This window comes from Enhydra lutris, unplaced genomic scaffold, assembly GCF_002288905.1.
Source record: "Enhydra lutris kenyoni isolate GAN:26980312 unplaced genomic scaffold, ASM228890v2 scaffoldscaffold75, whole genome shotgun sequence".
NCBI lineage: Eukaryota > Metazoa > Chordata > Mammalia > Carnivora > Mustelidae > Enhydra > Enhydra lutris.
The window spans coordinates 2,824,109-2,842,306 of record NW_019154159.1 but is presented as its reverse complement, the minus strand read 5'-3'; the positions used below and the strand labels follow the sequence as shown (position 1 = coordinate 2,842,306).

Genomic DNA, 18,198 nt, shown 5'->3' with positions numbered 1-18,198 from the left:
CCCCCCCCCCCCCCCCCCCCCGCCGATGCTGACACTCTCCTCCCTGGGACTCTCTGGGGCTGCTCAGAGCACTGACGGTGATGTCAGCGGACCCATTTCTAAGGCGCATCCCCCACAAGGACAGCAGCCAGCCTGGACCGTGAGCGAGCGAAGCAGGTGGGCTGTTCTTCCAACCGGGTCCTCGGAAGAGGAGCGCCCCGCAGCAGCTGCCCCCGGGCCCTCCATCCACCCGCTCTTCTGGGTCATGGTTCTGAGAGCATCATGCCAAGGCTTCCTGGATATGATCCCTCCCCATTACTCCTCTCGGTGGCTTGCCGAGGTCCTCCTCACTGGATTTGGACCCACACAGCCGGGCTCTGGGGCCGGCCGCAGCTGACGGGAGCTGCCATTCTCTGAAGCACACCCCCAGGCTGCTGGTCCCCCAGGCTCCTGGCACCAGGCAAGCCCGCCTGCTCCCACTTGACCAAGGTCTCCCACAGGGCCAGCATCCGCTGGGGAGGGGGAAGGCCTGCCCCAGAGGAAGCCCTAGGCCCCTGTGGTCTGGGCTTCAAATGCCATGGCCTTGACCGTAGAGATGGCCCGGATGCCAGACCCAGCTCAGGCCTCACCCCAATAGCACAGGCCTCTGACGGCTGACCCCAAGGAGCCCCAGGGCAGCACCAGCGACAGCCAGGCTTGGGCAGCAGGGGGGCACCGGCTGGCTGGCAGGGGCAGATGGCACCAGAAAGCACTGGTGACCTTGGTGAAACCTTGGACCTCTCAGCTGGAAACTGGGACCACAGGGAGGCCACGGCTGCGGCCCCGAGGGTGCGCCTGGCCAGCGACCAGCAGAGTCTAGGGGAATGTCGGCTGAGGGACTGTTACCAGTCACATTCTGGGACTGGACCGGGGTCACTGCCAAGGACCGCGAGACCCTTCTTCACCTGTGTCACTGCCGGGGTCTGCCCACTCCAGCTGCTCCCACCAGGCCAGTCCGGGAAGGAGGGGAGAACAGGTGCCTCTCCGTGCAGGTCTAGGAGACCAGGTCCAGGGATCGCCTTGGGGAGCTCAGCCCTGGGCTTCCTCCTTCCTTGGCTCGAGGACCACAGCCAGAACCCCTGCCTGTGTCCCTAGAAAGGCCCCGTAACACCCAACATGCTTTTGCCTGCTGTGGCTCGGTCCCCAGGCTGGGCCCAGGCTCAGCACAGGCCAGATGGGAGCAGGAGACAGGGTGGCAGGAAGGAGGCACTCCCACTTCCAGGGCGTGTGGCCCCCAGGGCGCCCACACTCACCTCCTAACAAGAAGTAGCAGCCAGTGAAGAAGAGGAGGACCACACTCCGCGCCAGGGAGCCCAAGAGGCCGCAGATCCAGCCACACACGATGAGGACGAGGCTCAGGGGCAGGGTCACCATGACAGCTCGGTGCAGGGCTGCCAGGAGAGGGGGCTCAGCGTCCCGGCTGGGACCTGGACCGGCCCCCACTGCCCCCATACCCCAGCCGGCAGATCCAAGTGAGCGCTGCAGAGCCCTGTCTGCCTGGAGGTCCACCTTTGCAGGACAGTTTTGCCTGGAGATGAAGGACAGACCGGGGGTGGGGAGCGGTGACTCGGGCCCGGGACTCACAGATGAGGTGCTGCACTGAGGTGGGGACATCCAGGTTCTCACTGGTAAAGGGATTGATCAGGGGGATGCAGCTGTTTTGCCCTAAAAAGCAGAAAGGACACAAGCCTGGGGGGCCGGACCCCTGTGGGGTCACCACCCACCCTGGGTCCCTCTGAGATGGGTGGTCTTGCGGGCACACTGGACAGCACACTCAGCCCCGCCCGAACCCAGCGGGCTGGCCAGTGGCCACGGAGCCCCATCAGATTCTCTTCTGGACCCCAGAGTTTGTGACTCCAAGTGGGTTTGGAGGATTTAAGACCTTCTGTTTTGTTTCTGTAACGTACAAATACACCTACATAGATGTCGGTCTGAAATTCAAACATCCCGGAGACGCTGCCCTCAGCTCTCCCTTAGGCTTGGGGCCCTGAGCAGGCTCACGTGTGGCTTTGCCTGGACAGGAAAGGGTGTGTGTAACGTGGACTCTGACTCTTGCACACACGCGTGCACACCCACCCACATTTGCACACACACACGTGCACACATCAGGGGGGCTTTGGAGCAATCAGCACAGTCTGTTCTGCGGATGAACAAACAGCTCGTCTTTCCTCCCCAGCTGCCACCAAGGAAGGTATCGTCATGCACGTGCACGCCCACACACACGCATAGTCACCCACACGTACACTCACGTGCACACACACACACTCTCAGACACATGCGCACACGCTTGCACGCACACAGACCTATGCTCACGTGTATGCACACACACACATTCACACGCTCTCACAGACACTGCTGCCCCCCAGGGCTGGTCCTGTGCAGGGGAGGACCCCCAGCCTGCTGGTCACCCCGTCACACAGGCCTTGCGGAGGGAAAGCCCTCCTCTCTCCGCAGGTGTGAAAGGTACAAGGCACTCCTGTTTGGTGTCCAAGGGCTCGTCAAGCCGTCGGGTGGTGGGGAGGGGGGTGGGGGGATAGAGAGGAACAGGGGTCTTACTCCGGGGGCCCTGGCTGTGCTAGGCTGAGCCTCTGGGGACAGCAATTGAGAAACAATTGTGGTCACTTGGATGTGGAACCGTGCCCTTCCCGGAGGTCCCCAGTGCCCCGCACCTCTCCCACCTCAGCGCCCGCACCCCTGCTTGAGGAAGAACAGCAGCCCAGTGCCCTGGGTGCGGGGTCCTGCCCCTGCTTTCCGCCCTCCCTCACCCAACCACCCCCCACCGATTTGCATCCCGAGAAGTAGCATCTTCTCCCCATCGGACAAAGCCTTGGAGGCGGAGGAAGGACGAGGTGCCACGTCCGGCAGCAGCCAAAGGCAGAGCCCACTGAGAGCCTGGGGCTGCTTCTCATCTACCGAGCAATGTGCTGGCAGCTCCTAACACAAGACACCCCCGCCCCCACCAGGGAGGGCAAAGAAATGCCCAGGGCTCCTGCTCCCCAGGTTCTGGGGGCCCCAAAATGTCCTTCTCCCCCCAACCGCCCGGCGCCCGACCCTTTCATTTTTGAGCCCTACTGTCACCGCCCAGTTTTGGGAGAGGACAGAGTCCGGGATGGGGAGTGGGGGCAGGAGGGGCGCTGCCCTGCCCGCGCCCTCTGCGCCCCGGCCGGCCGCCGTACCTTTGCAGACGCGCCAGAGCCCCGAGTGCGAGGACAGCCGCACGGCGCGCCCGGTGCTGTTGCCGGCGTCCGCCACCTCCAGGACGTACCAGTAGTCGCTGGCCACAGCGGCCGCCAGCAGCGCGAAGCTGAGCAGCGCGCCCAGCCGGGCCAGGCGCTCCAGGAGTGGGGTCAGGGATTTGGGGAGCAGAGAGGACGTTGGGAGTGAGAGTGGGAGAGCGGGGAGAAGGGGAGGCCGGCCGGGGAAGGGGGGCTGGGATTTGGTGAACTGGACCAGGGAGGAGGCGCCAGGGAGTAGGGGGCACAGTTGGGGGGATGCGGGGAGCTGGGGCGGGCAAGCTGGCGCTGCAACTCCGAGGCTTTTCTGGACGCAGCACCCCCTTTCCTGCCTGTGCGCCAGCCTCACAACACACCCCCCAGGTTCACAGGAAGATCGGTCCCACCTCTCAGCGACGCGGTTGCAGATCTCGGGTGCAGGGATGGAAGTCTCAGAGCTGCAGGCAGACCTGCCCCAGACCTGGGTTCAAATCCCAGCATCCCCGAGGAGCTGGTCGCTGGAGTGGGTCCCTTGTCAGATGTCTTACTCTCTCCAAACCTCCAGTTTTTCAGCTGCCAAATGGCTGGGCTGAGGAGGAGGAAGGGTGGGGCCTGTGTCGTCTCAGGAGGGGGCTCAGCAGGCAGTTGACCTGGCTGGCCAGGAAGCTGGCAGCCTGAATGGTGGGAGGCAGCCACCCCGGCTGGGGCACTTGACCCCTGGCTGCTCCTGGTCTATATCAGTCTCCAGGACTAACCAAAGGGATCCAGTGAGGCGAGGTGGATGGGCAAAGGACCTAGGCAGGCTGGCAAGGGGGCTATGGAAAGAGAAGTCTTGCTTCCAGGCAGCCTTCTACAAAAGCAGGAGGGGAGAGGGGTGAGGGAGGGAGGGGAGCGAGGAGGCAGGGCAGGGCCCCTGCTGGAAGACAGGGGGAAGGTGAATAGTGACCCCAGCATTCAGCCACAATGTGACAAGGATCCACACTGCCTTCAGTGGGTCACAGCCTTGTTTTCTGTGTTGAAGGTATGATCGAGGGACTGGGAGGATGGGAGGAGCCCCTCTTGGGCGGCAGCTCCATATGCTTTTTCCCAGCAACCTCTGCCTGTCAGCCCGAGCTTTCTGGAAGGGTCTCCTTGGCACCCCCATAAAGAGGATTCTGCTGGGGGGCGCCTGGGTGGCTCAGTGGGTTAAAACCTCTGCCTTCAGATCAGGTCATGATCCCAGGGTCCTGGGATCGAGCCCGGCATCGGGCTCTCTGCTCAGCAGGGAGCCTGCTTCCTCCTCTCTCTCTGCCTGGTTCTCTGCCTACTTGTGATCTCTGTCAAATAAATAAATAAAATCTTTAAAAAAAAAAAAAAGAGGGTTCTGCTGGCAGGGCTGGGGACCACACTGCTTGAGGCCACTGTCAGCTCCGAGCCACACAGCTGCACACAAGAATAGACACGTCTCGCGCTCACGATGCGGTATATAGACGGCCGTGTTAGCAGTCTATACCCTATCTCCCTGCTTTAAAGTTCCGTGCTCGAAACCCAGTGAGCAGCGGGAGCCACTGACCACCTTGTCCCCTAGGCAGCAGGCAGTGGTCCTCACGGGGCTACTTGGATGAATTCCACCAGTCTATGTCCCTAAGATGGACCCAGATTATACCCTAGCCTGGTTCTGAAAAAGTGCCCCTTTGGAATGACCCCCTTTTTCATTGGTCGTCCTCCTACAACCGGCTCATAACCCATAGTTGGAGGTGTCGGTTGGCCACTTGGTAAGCACCGAGCCCGTCTCCAGGACGCTAGGGCCTCTTCGGAGATCGCGTCAGACCACCACCACCAAAATCAGGGACAGGAGGGACCTTTGGATGGAAGAAATTCCGATTTTAGGTGACAAAAGAAACCGGGCTGCACCCGAGCCTTTTTTTTTTTTTTAAACTTGCATTCAACTTGCTGTTCAGGGGCGGTAAGGACCCTGACCCCAGCGACAGCTGTGGGCCCGATGAGCCTCCCGTTCCGGGCTGATGCCACAGGGCATTACCTCCAGCCCCGGGCTGAGGAAGCAGCCAAAACTGCGGGAGAAATCACGGAGCCGCAGCATCACGGCTCAGCCGCAACTCAGCCCGCCGCCCTCAGCAAACTCCACCAGAAGCCGGACCTCGCTCATTCACCCACAGGCCGGTGCCGTGCAATCGGGGTGCCCTGTGGAGCCAGTCCTCCCCGGGAGACTCATCGAGACGCTGTTCTGGCCAAAACCAGCCATGCTACAGGGCTCTCAAGGGGTGGAGGTCGTAGGTCGGACACGGAGGTCTTCCACACTGATGCGGCTGGCGGCCAGGCGGGGAGGCGGCCACACGCGGGGTCAGTCTCATCCCAGGAAGAAACAGGATCTATGAAGGGCACCTCAGGGCCACATCGGACTCGCCAGCGTCTGCCCACGGGCCTCCGACGGAGCTTTGCTACCAGGCAAACGGGAGGGTGCCACGGAGGACCCCACATCACGACACGCACTGGAGTCCCCGGAGCACATGCTTCTCTTCCCCGCGCCGGACACAGCTTTCCCTGCTTCGGTCGTCGGCCGCCTCCTCCCGGTCCCTGGACAGACAGCTCGGGCCTTTTGTGCTCTACTCAAGGCAGCGTTGTCTTCCCAGTCCGCCCGTCACATGGCTATTTGCTGGTCATGGCCTGGAGCCCGCGCTCGCCGCGGGAGACTGAGTGCTCCCCGGCCGTCACTCGGTTCCCGGGCGCAGCTCGTGGCTCCCGTCAGTGCTCAAGCATCGGCGTGAACGAGCGGACAGACGTCCCCGCCTTGGGGGTCAAGGGGAACATAACCAGAGAAGCTAAGGCCCCGGTGTGGCTGGTCAGCTGAAAACTGGCCCGAATGCTGTAGGCCGAGCCCCGGGGGGGAACCAGCGGGGGAACCAACCGTGCAGTCGCTTTGCTTTAAGAACGAGATCGCCCCCCTCTCCTCCCCCCCCAACCCCCCCCCAGACAAGAAACCCTTTGTGATGGCAACACTGTTTCAGAGCCAGGCGCCTCACAATGGAACCCTCTTCTCAGCTCAGACCTTCGATGTCAAAGGCAAGCACAGACGTTTCACGGTCGTCGCAGCAGAGCAAGCTGGGTGAAGGGTATGTGGGGCCCCTTCGGACCATCTTTTCAAGTTCCCATGAATCTCAGTTTGAAATTTTTTAAAATGCTGTGTTAGGAAGATCGATGGAACCCTTGGGGGGCCGGTTTCCGTCCCGCAGAATGAAGGCCTGACAAAGCGGTCTGAAAAATGGCATGGGGATGGTTTCGCGCCAGGCCCGGCTCTGGAGTCAGGCAGCCGACCCCGGCCACACCCGCAAGGCTGGGGCGCAACATTCACCAGGGAGGGCCCATCTCCGGGGCCAGCGGGCCTGGGTCCCGTCCTTGACCTTCGTCGTATGATCTTGGACAAGCTTCTCCACCTCTTTGCGAGGCTCTACTTCTGCATGAAAAAATGCAGGTAAGACCACCTAAGACTTTACTGGCAAATTGTGACTTCTTTCTTTTTTAAGTGCAACCTGCAAAGAGTTGCACTTAAAAAGAGTTGGTACCCAAGGGGGTACCAACCTGCCGGCGCTGTCTGAAGGCTCCACGCTTGGCAGGTCACTTTGGGTCGGCCTGGCACTTGTCAGTGCTGGGGACAGCTGGAGGATTCGGATCCCGAGGCTGGCCTGCAGGGCTCTAACCTGTACACCGTGCTCTGCACGTGCCAGCCCATAAGCATCCGTCACGACCCTTCCAGATTCTCACAGACCTGGAGAACCCAAAAGTAGACACATATAGGAAAAAAACCCTGAGGCTTTGGGCCTTGGCAAAGGCTTGTGGCTTGATTAACGGAGGTCTATTTCGTGCTTCGAGAGGACAGTCACGAAGGCCTGGGAATAAATACGGCCTCTAGACAATACCTCTGTAGGAGGGGAACATGTAAGATGGACCGAGGGGCAGCTCCCGCTGGGTCTTGCTCCACAGCACGGCCTGCCGAAGCCGAGAACCCCATCACCACCCGCTGTGCAAAGGGCCAGCTTCTCTACGGAGCCACCGGTAAAGGCCGCTATTACAGCGAAGGACCCATGACGGATGGGCACAGACATCAAAATTAAGCAGCTCAGAGGAGTACAAAGGCTAAAGAGCTGTTTTTCCTCCAACAGAAACCACTGCAGTAAATTTCCTCTGAGCTTGGAGGGAAGAACACTCCTCCCTCTCTGACAGACGTGGGAGAAAGCGGCGTCTGAAACACATTTTGCATGGCCAGTTCACAGCCAGAACGGGCGCAGGGGACACACACGGGCGGGCCTTGTAGGCCAGGGTCGGCTTCTTGTCTGCGGGGGCTCATCCCAGCCCGGAGGCCCCGCAAGCCTGTGGGCGGGAAGCGCAGGTGGCGGGCCAGGAACCACCACGCAGACCTGACAGGATTTTAAAAACCCAGTAGGGTCTGCAGCTGTGTTAGAAACGAAATGGTTTTTATTTTTCCAAAACAACATGATGACCTCCAGTAGGGCCGTTCACAACCCACCCTGCAGCTCCACTTCGCGGAGGGACGGATATAATCTGTCCCGTAACACCAGGCTTCAGCCACCAGTGAGCCGGCCTCGGGGAGGGACGTGGACGGGGAGAAGGCAGATGCGCGGGGGGGGCGGGTAGCAGCCGCGGAGACACGGCCACCTGGAGCTGACGGGTCACCCGCAGCAGCCCAAGTCCCCACGGCTCGGAGTCAAGTGATTTCAAAAGGATTCAGGCCTCTGCATTGCTGTAGGGGCGGGAGCCGCGAGCGGGGCCGGCAGATGAGGGCATCTAATGCAGCAGTTTCTCTCGGGCCGGCTTCTGCTCCTGCTTCCGGCTGCCTGGTCTCCAGAGCCACCTGAGGCTCCCACGGATTTCCCCGAGGACTGAGAATGGCTTCGTGCTCACTCTCATTGTACTTTGTGGTGTTCTGCGAAGCAGTAATTCCAACAAAACAAGAGAGCGACTTTGCGGAGCCCAAGAAGCTGGGACGCTGTGTCACGCCCCCCCACGCACGCATCCCGCACCCGCACAGGCCAACTGCGGTGGTGCAGGCTTCGTGACCCCGCGTTACAGAAGAGCAAACCGCCAAGGTTAGTGCCGCTGGTCTAAGTGACGTCACGGAAATCCATGATCTGGTAAGACTACAAGCAATATATCTAAGTTATCTACAAAAAATTTCCTCTAAAAGACATTTCCAGTGCACTTTTTAGATTAATCGATCTCTCTGTCCTCCTGGAGGGGGCTTCACAGGAGAAGCACAGGTGCCTCACCGGCCACCTAACCCATGTGGTGAGAGGGAAGTGGCCACCTGCAGAGCGATGGGAGCGTAAGACCAGGAATTCCTTCCGCGGGTCTCCTGTCCCAGGTCTGCCTGCTCCACCCGCATCACAGCTCATTCAGAGCAAGGAGCCAGGCCTCTGGAAAAGGCACTGGCATTAAGGATCTTTCTGTTGTGTTAGAGAGATGTGACAACCCTGCCATGTGCCCGTGGAACACGCTGGAGGGGATGGATCGTCCGCTGACTTCCAAACCAGAGGCTGGCTTTGCTGTCAAGACATCAGGCCTCCTCCGTCCCACCCGGCCACGTGGGTTCCGGGCCGGAAGGGCTCTGGCACACCTGGGGGCCCAAGGCAGCCTGGGGTTAGATTCCTAGCTCCCTGTGAAAATTCCAAAATGACAAGACAGGCAAGACCCACACTCAGCACCTCAGAGCCCCAGCAGGGGATGGCATGTTGTCTGATCCGCTCTGGCAGGCAGGGAGGCCGCTGAACCAGAGCCGACGGGGTCGAGGACCACTGCAGGCCCTGGAGATACCCAGGTGAGATAAAGGAGAGTAGCAGGAACACAAGAAATGTGCACCATAGATTCAGATTATCAGACAGATAAAATCTAAAATGGCATCCTTAATTCTCTATTTGTCCAGCCACAACGGACCTATGATTACGTTCCGGCATCAGATCTCAGGCTGCGCAGCCGGCTGTCAGCCTGAAGGCCACGCGGCGCGCGGGAGGGCTCCGCGGGTGAGAACACGCTGCTCACCTTCTCACCCCCAGAAGCCCAGGAACCAACCACACGAAAACTACCAAAGAAAAATGAGAGAATCGGTTCCTGGACTCAGCGGCACCAGCTGCCTGAAGAGAAGCAGCCCCGGCACTGCTTTCAAGAAAAAAGCAAAAGTCTAGCTTAAATATTCTAATTTCAAATCGTGGGTGTTCCTGTCCCCTAAGGCGCTGGGTAAGGTCCCGGCAGGGAGCGCGCCCCACATGGGGAGCAGCTCGCCCGGCAGCGGGACAGCGGGGTCACTCCGCAGCGGCGGCAGGGTCACTCCGTGGCGGCCAGCTGCTCGATGGCACAGCGCACTCTCTTTGCCGTCTCTTCGAATTCTCTCTGCTTACTGTTGGTTTCCTTTGCCTGGAAATAAAGAAGAGGCGCATGAACCCGAGCCGAGAGCTTCCCCATCACACCCTGTAGATAAGACCAACGCAGAAAGAACAAGGCAACACTGAGCCCCTAACAAATCAGGCGCTGGGTTAGGGCAGAGACCCCCCACCCAACGCTATTTGGGGCTGAATATCCCGACTCAAGATCCCCCCACCTCAGCTACATCCTAATAATCATAAAAGAAAACACTCTGCAACCTTTGTGCCCTAAGTACCATTTCACCTGCTTCACACACACGAACTGCTTTCTCGAAAGCTCGGCGTCCCCGTGAGGCAGGCGTCACCACCGTCTGCGCTTTACCACGAGGAAGACCACACCGCACCAGGTGTGCAGGTGGCCCAGCTAGGCTCTGGCACATTCCTGCTCTTAACCACCGCCCGCACTGCTTCAGAAGCTCCCCCAGCTCAGGCCCGGAGCCCCCTCTTGTCCACGCAGACGCTGCAGAGCCTTGGCTTTTTCTCCTAAACAGAAGCGTCCTCTGCTTCCAGCAGCCGATGCCGCCTTCTGACCTGTTCATTCCGCTCCGTGCTCCATCTAGGACAAATGCCGGATCCCATCAGCAGATCCAGGAACCTCTCTCCCAACCCTCATGTGTGTTCTCCTGGATTTCTCTGACACGTTAAAAAGCTAACAGACCTTTATTGAGTTTGTTTTCTAATTAGAGGCTAACTTCAAAAAATTACTTCTCATTAAGTATTTTTGTGTATCTTAATTTTGCTGCCGTGTATGAGGCTTACTTAAAATTATTAATTAAAAGAAACATTAATCAAATAAGAAATTGACACGAAAAGGAGAACAGCATCTGACATTTAGTGGTGTGCCCTGTAAAGGACAACCCCGCAACCTGAGTGTCTTGTCTCTATGGATATGAAAAGACGACCATGGTCTTTTGTTTTTTAAGTAATCTGTGCGCCCACCATGGCACTTAAACTCACAACCATGAGATTAAGAGTTGCGTGGCCCATCAACTGAGCCAGGCAGGGGCCCTGACCATGGCCTTTTAAAATATATTTTTTATTTATTTTTTTCTTCTCTTTCAATAAAGCTTAAATTAATTAAGCCCTGATGTACACGGCTATAACTTAACCACCAGAACACGGAGGTCAATACCTCCATTTTAAACGCTTTTTAAAAAGATGTATTTATTTCAGAAAGCAAGATAAAGTGCACATGCATGTGTGTGACCACGGGGAGGGGCAGAGGGAGAGGGAGGAGAATCCCCCACAGACTCCCCGCTGACCACAGAGCCCAACTTGGGGCTTCATCCCACAACCCTGAGATCATGACCTGAGTCAAAATCAAGAGTGAGACATTCAACCAACTGAGCCACCCAGGTGCCCCTCTATTTCTTAATAAAGGTAGATTGAAGGAAAAATCAGAAACTCATGGGGCACCGCCCGGGTGGCTCAGTCGATCAAGCGTCTTGACTCTTCATTTCCCCTCAGGACATGATCTCAGGGTCGCAAGACTGAGCCCCACATCGGGCTCCACACTCCGCAAGGAATCTGCTCGGGATTCTCCCTCTTCCTCTGCCCCTCCCACTCTCTCCTTAAAATAAATAAATAAATCTTCAAAAAAAATCGGAAATTCACTATTAGAAACATAACGTTCACTGAGCAGAAGTTTACCATCTGGAGCTTTGGTGTCTCCTCCTTCCTCTTGGGCTTCTTTCTCCCTCATCACTAGTGTCCACAAATGCAGGTCTGCTTGCTCCCATTAAGGTCATTCCCTGAACTAGTTTCTTTTCTTTTCTTTTTTAAAAATATTTTATTTATTTTTTTGACAGAGAGAAACACAGCAAGAGACAGAACAGAAGCAGGGGGAGTGGGAGAGGGAGAAGCAGCTCCCCACTGAGCGGGAGCCTGATGTGGGGCTCGGCCCCAGGAGCCTGGGATCATGACCTGAGGCAAAGGCAGATGCTTATCGACTGAGCCCCCCAGGCGCCCCTGAACTGGTTTATTTTCTAACTGGTTCTAATTTACTTCATTTTCCTCAAAAGGTAGAGGTGGCGATGCAGCAGCAGGAATGTCATGAGCAGGGAGCATGCTCCCAGCCTAGACCCCTAAAAGGCTGGCTGTCCAGGGGGGCAGCACGCTTTCCCGCGCCAGGCCCCAGGTGGGCCGCTCCCTCAGCGATCCTGTCACACGGACGAGCAGTGGCATCTCCCGTGGGAGTCTGGGGCCTCAGACACCCGCGGCATCACAGCCAACATCTGTGCCTGGTCTCCAGGATCTGCACACCTGACACGGTTACCTCAACTGTCCAATAAACGACTACCTTAAACCACATGCTGCGACCACAGAGCTGACTTTCCGGTTGAACACGCCAGCCCCCCAGCGTACTCACCCTCACAGAACAGACGAGGTCTGCATGCCAACCCACACTCAGGAGTGACGTGCCCTCCACTGCCCACCTGGGGGCTCCAGGGCAAAGCAGACAGACCTCTGGTTACACCGGTTCCCTGCACTTGGCTCTGACCCCAGACATGACCATCCGTTCACGTGGGCAAGTGCACGGGGACACGAGGGGACCTGACCTTTACATTAGTGATAATTACTCGCAGCAGACCTTGCAGTCAGCTGGTAGTCTAGAACAGCATGTTCCACAGGGCCCTTCGCAACAACAAAACTATTCTGTTATCTGCGTCATGCAGCATGGCAGCAACTGGCCACGTCCCGCCACTGGGCAGGTAGGACACTGTGTGACCGGAGCATGGAAACCTGCCCTCTATAGAGTCTTTGTCATCAAAGCCACGCCCAGTGACAGCCACAGGGCTGGAGAGCACAGCTCCGAAACATCACAATAGTACAGCAAGGCCACAGGCTCACAAACTCCCTGTTGTGTAAGTTGTGTAAACTGATGATGGAAAGTATGAGCAGCATACGCTTTTTAGTCTTTTTTAAAATACAGAAATTTCAAAATTATCTGAAGGAGACCCAGTAAACAGTTGGTGGTGGTCGCCCTGGGAATAGCATGGAGCTTTTGAGTCTCCTTCTGAAAGCTTACATTGTTTTGTGATTAAACAAAGCAACAGCAACAAAGGCATCCTTTTGAAGTATCTTGTGTTCTGGGGCGCCTGGGTGGCTCAGTAGTTTAAGTGTCTGCCTTGGGCTCAGGTCGTGATCCCAGGGTCCTGCTCAGCAGGGAGTCGGCGTCTCCCTCTGCCCCTCACCCTGCTGGTGCTCGACTGCACACTCTCTCAAATAAATAAGAATCTTAAAAAAAAAAAAATTAAGCTTCCTGTATTCTGACTTGGGGAAAACAGAAACAGTTGTACAATGAAAGCAAAACATTTTCTTCCCATCCCCCACTTTTCTCAGTTGCCTGTTTACCCTGGTCTGGTGTGGCCCCACTGCTGTTCCCGCAGATGGTGGCGACCTGGTGGGCTTCCTGCTCCAGTGAGTCACCTCTCCCCATAGGCACCTGGCTCTGCCCACCAGACCATGGGGCCTAGAAGCAGTGGGTCACTCTCTGTCTTGGAGCTGTGCTGCCACAACCACCTTCTCCTCTTTGTTGCAACACTGAATAACCTTTGTCTTTTTCAGTGCCCCACAGTCTGGCTTCAGCCTCTCCCTGGGCTACACATCTATCCCCCTCCTGTTTGCTGGGGCACAGCTTTCTCACCACTGTCCCCTAAGTAAAGAGGCTGGTCTCTCACCTAGAATGGGCTTGGCAAACTGTGGCCCATGGGACACAGCCTATTTCTCATACAGTCATTGGGCTACAAATGCTTTTCACATTTTTAAACAGTTGTGAAAACAAGAACAACAGAATAATATCTACTAGAGAGCACCTGGGTGGCTCAGTTGTTTGAGTGTCTGCCTTCGGCTCAGGTCATGATCCCAGGATCCTGGAACCGAGTCCCACATGGGGTTCCCTGCTCAGTGGGGAGCCTGCTTCTCCCTCTGCCCCCTCCCTCTGCTCACGCTCTCTCACTCTATATAAATAAAATCTTAAAAGAGAAAGAAAGAAAGAAAAAGAATATCTAACAGAAACCTGCAGCCCATGAAAGCTAAAATATTGACTATCTGCGGCACCTCACAGAGGGTGTGCTGACCCCTGGCCCGCTTCCCGCTCCAGCCCTGCAGCTCTCAAGGCCGCACTGTGCAAACGCTCTCCCGCAACATGCTACACTGATGCTGAGTTCTTCCGCTTTCCTAACAAAAAAGTTGGTATTCAGCATTTATCCTGTATCAGAACTATTTTATAATCATCTCTAAAAAGGAACATAAATTTTCAACCAGAAAAGGGTCTCCGAAATCATGGGGATCTGCCTTCCACATGCAACCAAGACCGGCCTGAACTCATGGAGTCCGTGAGTGGCGGGGACAGAACCAGGATGTCCGCTCCCGGCCCAGTGCTTTGCTACAAGGACAGCAAACACCCAACATTTATTCTCTGTAATATTGTCAGGCTTAGCAAATAAAAATAGGGGACGCCCGGTAAATTGAAACTTCATAAACTTCACAAAAACAAGTGACTTTTTTAGAACACATCCATACAAAACACGAACTATACCTGAAATTCAGGTTTAACTGGGAGCCGACTTTCTCTACCCGCCCCGGGCTGCCTGGTACCCATCCCGCTGTGGACCCTCGGCCTCACCCCTCCTCTCCCCCGATAACCCAGGATGCCTGATCCCAAGGTCCAGTTGGACTGGAGCCATACCCACGATGCCCCTTCCCCGACATGCTGCTACGTGCCCCCAAACCCTCTGCCCCCGCATGCCCACATCCGAACACACAGTGTGTAAACGGCCTCCCACACAGACTGTCCCTGAAGGCCGGACGCCAGCCTGACCACCACCGCCCACCACCAGAGGACCTCGCACTAAACACATCTTCCAAGAGGGAACAACCCCAAGACCACATTCCAGGAGAGATGCTCCGAGGGGCTTAACATTGCTTTCGGAGGAAAACAGCCGCTCCGGGAGAGGGCGCAGCACTCAGTGCTCAGCGGGGTTGGCCCTTGGGTCTCGCTCCGGATAATACGTACGATTTTGTTCTTGGCTCTCTCTTTGTCCAGTTTCAAAAATTCACTGAGGGTTAATTCTTCAAACTGCTTCTTGACAGAAAGGAAAGCACAACCAGATGAATGCTTCTTATGCTCCTCTCTAGAAAAATCAATACGGGACCAGAGACACGTCAGGGAAAGGGAGAAGAGCGAGTGTGTCAGCAGCACCCAGCTCCCGGCCCCCAGACGTGCCTCCCTCTGCTCGCGCAAGTCCGCAGGACCACGGCTGGATCCCAGGGCCCGCTCCCACAGCCCACCCCTGGCTGCCCTCTCTCGGGACATCTCCCACTGCACTTAGGGCGAGGGGATTTTTCTGGAGTCCTGCAGCAATTAGCAGGAAAAGTGGTCCATAAGGGCAGGGGCAGCACACCTCAAATCCCTCTAAAACCCTCGACGAAGGAACTGTGTGAAGTAATCTCCCCCATTTCCCTGGAATTGTTACGGGATCTGCTCGCTGGCCAGGCTTCTCTGGGGAACTCCCCGGCCTCGCCATCTACCCTGCGAATTACCCCTGCATAGAGGACAGCAGTGCGAGCGGAACAGCACCGGAACGAACACACAGCCGCACCAAGCCCCAGAGGACAGCCGATAGGAATGACCGTCCGAACCTTCTCCGGCACTGGGAAATTCACTCCCAGGAGCACAACGGGTACTCCCTCGGCGATCCCGGTATGCGCACCATGCCAGCCCCGTCAAGAACGGGTCATGAGGCACCTGGTGGCTTAGCCGGCTGAGCAGGCTGGGACCGGGCCCTGCATCGGGCTCCCTGCCCAGGGGGGAGCCTGCTTCTCCCTCTCCCTCTGCCTGCCGCTGCCCCAGCTTCTGCTCTCTCCCTGTCAAGGGAATACATAAAATATTAAAAAAAAAAAAAAAAAAAAGAATGGGTCATGAGAGCAAGCACGTTAGGGAAACCAGCAACTCTCTTCTGGCCAAGAAGAGACGGCGTGGGCGAGTCTCTATAGGAAATACTAACTGTGGCCGACACGGGGTGTGAGCGGGGGCAAAAATGAGAGGAGGCGGCGGCGTCACATACAGGACAGCCATCAGGGTCCGCGCCAACACACACACAGAATTCAAAGAAACAGCCTAGATGCCTTGAAGAACAAAACCCCAAACGTGCCAGGGTACTCCTTGGGACTGTCTTCTCTGGCGCGGGAGTGGCAGCTCCGTGACACTTCAGATCTGAGGACTCCAGCTAGCAAAGCACCCGAGCCCCGCGCGTCCCCGCAGGCTCCGCTCCCGCACGGGCCAGACCCGACAGGCGCCAAGGACAGTCCTCCAAGAACGCACCTTCCTTCAGCCTCTGCTCTGGAGGCCCGTCGGGCCAAGTCGGGTCGGAAAAGGCCTAAGTGCCGCTGGGCAGCGGCGCAGAAATTCGGCCGTTGGCCGGGACAGGGGCACAACACGAGCTGCAAAAGCCCCGGCCGGCTCCCCCACCCGAGTGTCTCGGACATTCGCATGGTTTTCTCAGGCCCAGCTCGCAGCGGGGCGCCCTGGAAGCCCAGCGAGGCTGGCCCGGGGGACTTACATAGGGTCATCATCCGGCTCCCAGCCTTCCAGCTCCTTGAAGCAGAAGAAGCACTGGGCCAAGTCGGGCTCGTTCTCAGTGGGACAGTGGATGAAGCCGGCCTCGGCCATCTGCAGGGGAGAGCGCAGGCTCAGGCCCCGCTAGGAGCTCTAGGATCCAGGAGCCCGCAGCGGGCGGGGTCGCCCTGGCCGGGAGCCCACGGAGGGAGGGGTCGCCCCGGGGTCTGGAAGCCCACAGGGAGAGGGGCGCCCGGGAGCCCACAGGGGGAGGGGTCGCTCAGGATTCGGGAGCCCACAGGGGGAGGGGTCGCTCAGGATTCGGGAGCCCACAGGGGGAGGGGCTTCACGGGGCCGGGAGCCCACAGCTGGGCCCGGGCACCCCGGGACCGCGTCAGGGCTCTGGGGAGGGGCAGGCCTGGGGCCCAGGGAGGCCACGCGGTCTCACCCGCTCCGGGGTGCAGGCGCAGCCCTCCAGGAACGGCCAGTTCTTGAACGTAGAGACGCGGTGGTCCTTGAGGTAGAGCTGCCAGGCGGGGGGCAACGACGAAGCGCCCATCCCGCCGCCGCAGCCGCCGAGCGCCGACTTATTTCAAATCCGGCGGTTGGCGGCCGGCGCGGGGCAGGTCGGGAACGCGCTGCCCCACCGCGCTCCGCCCGCGGCTTTCTGGGAAGGCAAGGCTGGGCGGCGCGGGGTGTGCTGGGAGTTGTAGTCCTCCGGCCGCGCGGCTCCGCTACTCGCGGCGCACCGAGCGCGCCCCCTCCCCACCACCCACCCCCCGCCCCGCCGGGCGCTGGCCCCTTCCCACACTTAGCGTTTCCCCGACGGCTTATGAAGACTGGTGGGAAGAGGCGTTGAGGCTGCTCTGACGTCCCCGGGGTTCAAGGAGTGACCGCTGTCGAGCACACTTATGTTAAGCCTGTGCTCATTAAACACTCCCCTTTTCCATAAGATTTTGTAACAGGTATTTAATTAATAGATCAGCTTTCGGCTGTATCAAATTTTACCGATAACAGCTTCTGCCATTTTGATCCTTCTGCATTATTTGTGCCAAGTTCCTACTCTCTGGGGTCGCATTTTTAACATCTGTATGTAGTAGCCAGAAACCCCCTGAGGCTTGTGTCGGTGCTGGCCCTTGTTAGTTTTGTGCGTTTCGACCGGCTGCGGTCCTCGAGGGCTGGGTGAGCCGCTTCGCGCGCAGTGACTTCCCAGCAGAACGGACGAGAAAACTGAGCAATCTCGTGAAACAGCGGGGAGGACACAGGGACAGAGACCCACCCAGAGGTGGGAGGGAGGGAGGCAGCCTGCATTGGGTCTGTGCCTGCTAAATTCTCCGGGTCAAGGTCTACCTGGTTAACCTGAGGTAACCCCACCCCCCAGACTTTTTGTCTTCTTACCCCACTGAGCCGCAGCAGACTTTTTGATCTTTGCACTTGCAAGAATGCAGAAAGTTATGTGCTTGTTTTAACTTGTATCTCTCAGATTAAAAGACGGATCAAGGGGCGCCTGGGTGCCCTCTGTCAAATAAATAAATAAAATCTTAAAAAAAAAAAAAAAAAGACGGATCAAGTCTTGCTTGTGAATGGCCCATTCCTGTCTTTACCCACTTAGCTGTTCGGTTACTGACGTTTTTCCTATTGCCTGGTGAGTTTTTATACAAAAGGCACTTAACTTCATTCCTCTTGTCCTCCTCGACCTTGACCCGGTTTGTTGTTTTTGGACTTTGTGGTGTATTTTTTCTTCTTTCTTTCTAATATTTTATTTATTTATTTGGCAGAGAGACAGAGATCACAAGTAGGCAGAGAGGCAGGCAGAGAGAGGGGAGGAAGCAGGCTCCCTGCTGAGCAGAGAGCCGGATGAGGGGCTCGATCCCAGGACCCTGTTACCATGACCTGAGCTGAAGGCAGAGGCTTAATCCACTGAGCCACCCAAGCGCCCCTGTTTGCCAAGATCTGGCCAGTTGACTCTACACTGTTT

The 18,198-nt window shown here is 57.4% G+C and overlaps 2 protein-coding genes across 2 annotated transcripts in view; both read right to left on the bottom strand.

Moving 5' to 3' along the window:
• LOC111160274 (transmembrane protein 235) overlaps positions 1-5,310 on the bottom strand; it is a 6,149-nt gene extending 839 nt beyond the window's left edge. Inside the window, exons 1-4 of the mRNA XM_022523211.1 lie at positions 5,251-5,310; positions 3,195-3,462; positions 1,603-1,683; positions 1,272-1,409 (exon numbers count right to left, since the gene is read on the bottom strand). Of these exons, the coding sequence (XP_022378919.1) occupies positions 1,272-1,409; positions 1,603-1,683; positions 3,195-3,462; positions 5,251-5,310 (547 nt within the window). The remainder of the gene's footprint in view (positions 1-1,271; positions 1,410-1,602; positions 1,684-3,194; positions 3,463-5,250) is intronic.
• Positions 5,311-9,137: 3,827 nt separating this feature from the next.
• Positions 9,138-16,844, bottom strand: LOC111160341 (baculoviral IAP repeat containing 5). The gene is made up of 4 exons (XM_022523385.1): positions 16,669-16,844; positions 16,225-16,334; positions 14,679-14,796; positions 9,138-9,653 (listed from the first exon to the last, which is right to left on the bottom strand). The coding sequence occupies exons 1-4, from the start codon at positions 16,777-16,779 to the stop codon at positions 9,564-9,566; spliced, it is 429 nt and encodes a 142-aa protein (XP_022379093.1). The 5' UTR covers positions 16,780-16,844; the 3' UTR covers positions 9,138-9,563.
• Between the last annotated feature and the right edge of the window lie 1,354 nt (positions 16,845-18,198).

Coding starts and splice junctions, on each gene's coding strand:
- LOC111160341 (XM_022523385.1), bottom strand. CDS start 16,779: ATGGGCGCTTCGTCGTTGCCCCCCGCCTGGCAGCTCTACCTCAAGGAC. Junction 14,797..16,224: donor GAGCCGGATGATGACCCTAT/GTAAGTCCCCCG, acceptor TGATTTTTCTAG/AGAGGAGCATAAGAAGCATT. Junction 9,654..14,678: donor AGAGAGCCAAGAACAAAATC/GTACGTATTATC, acceptor CTTTATTTCCAG/GCAAAGGAAACCAACAGTAA.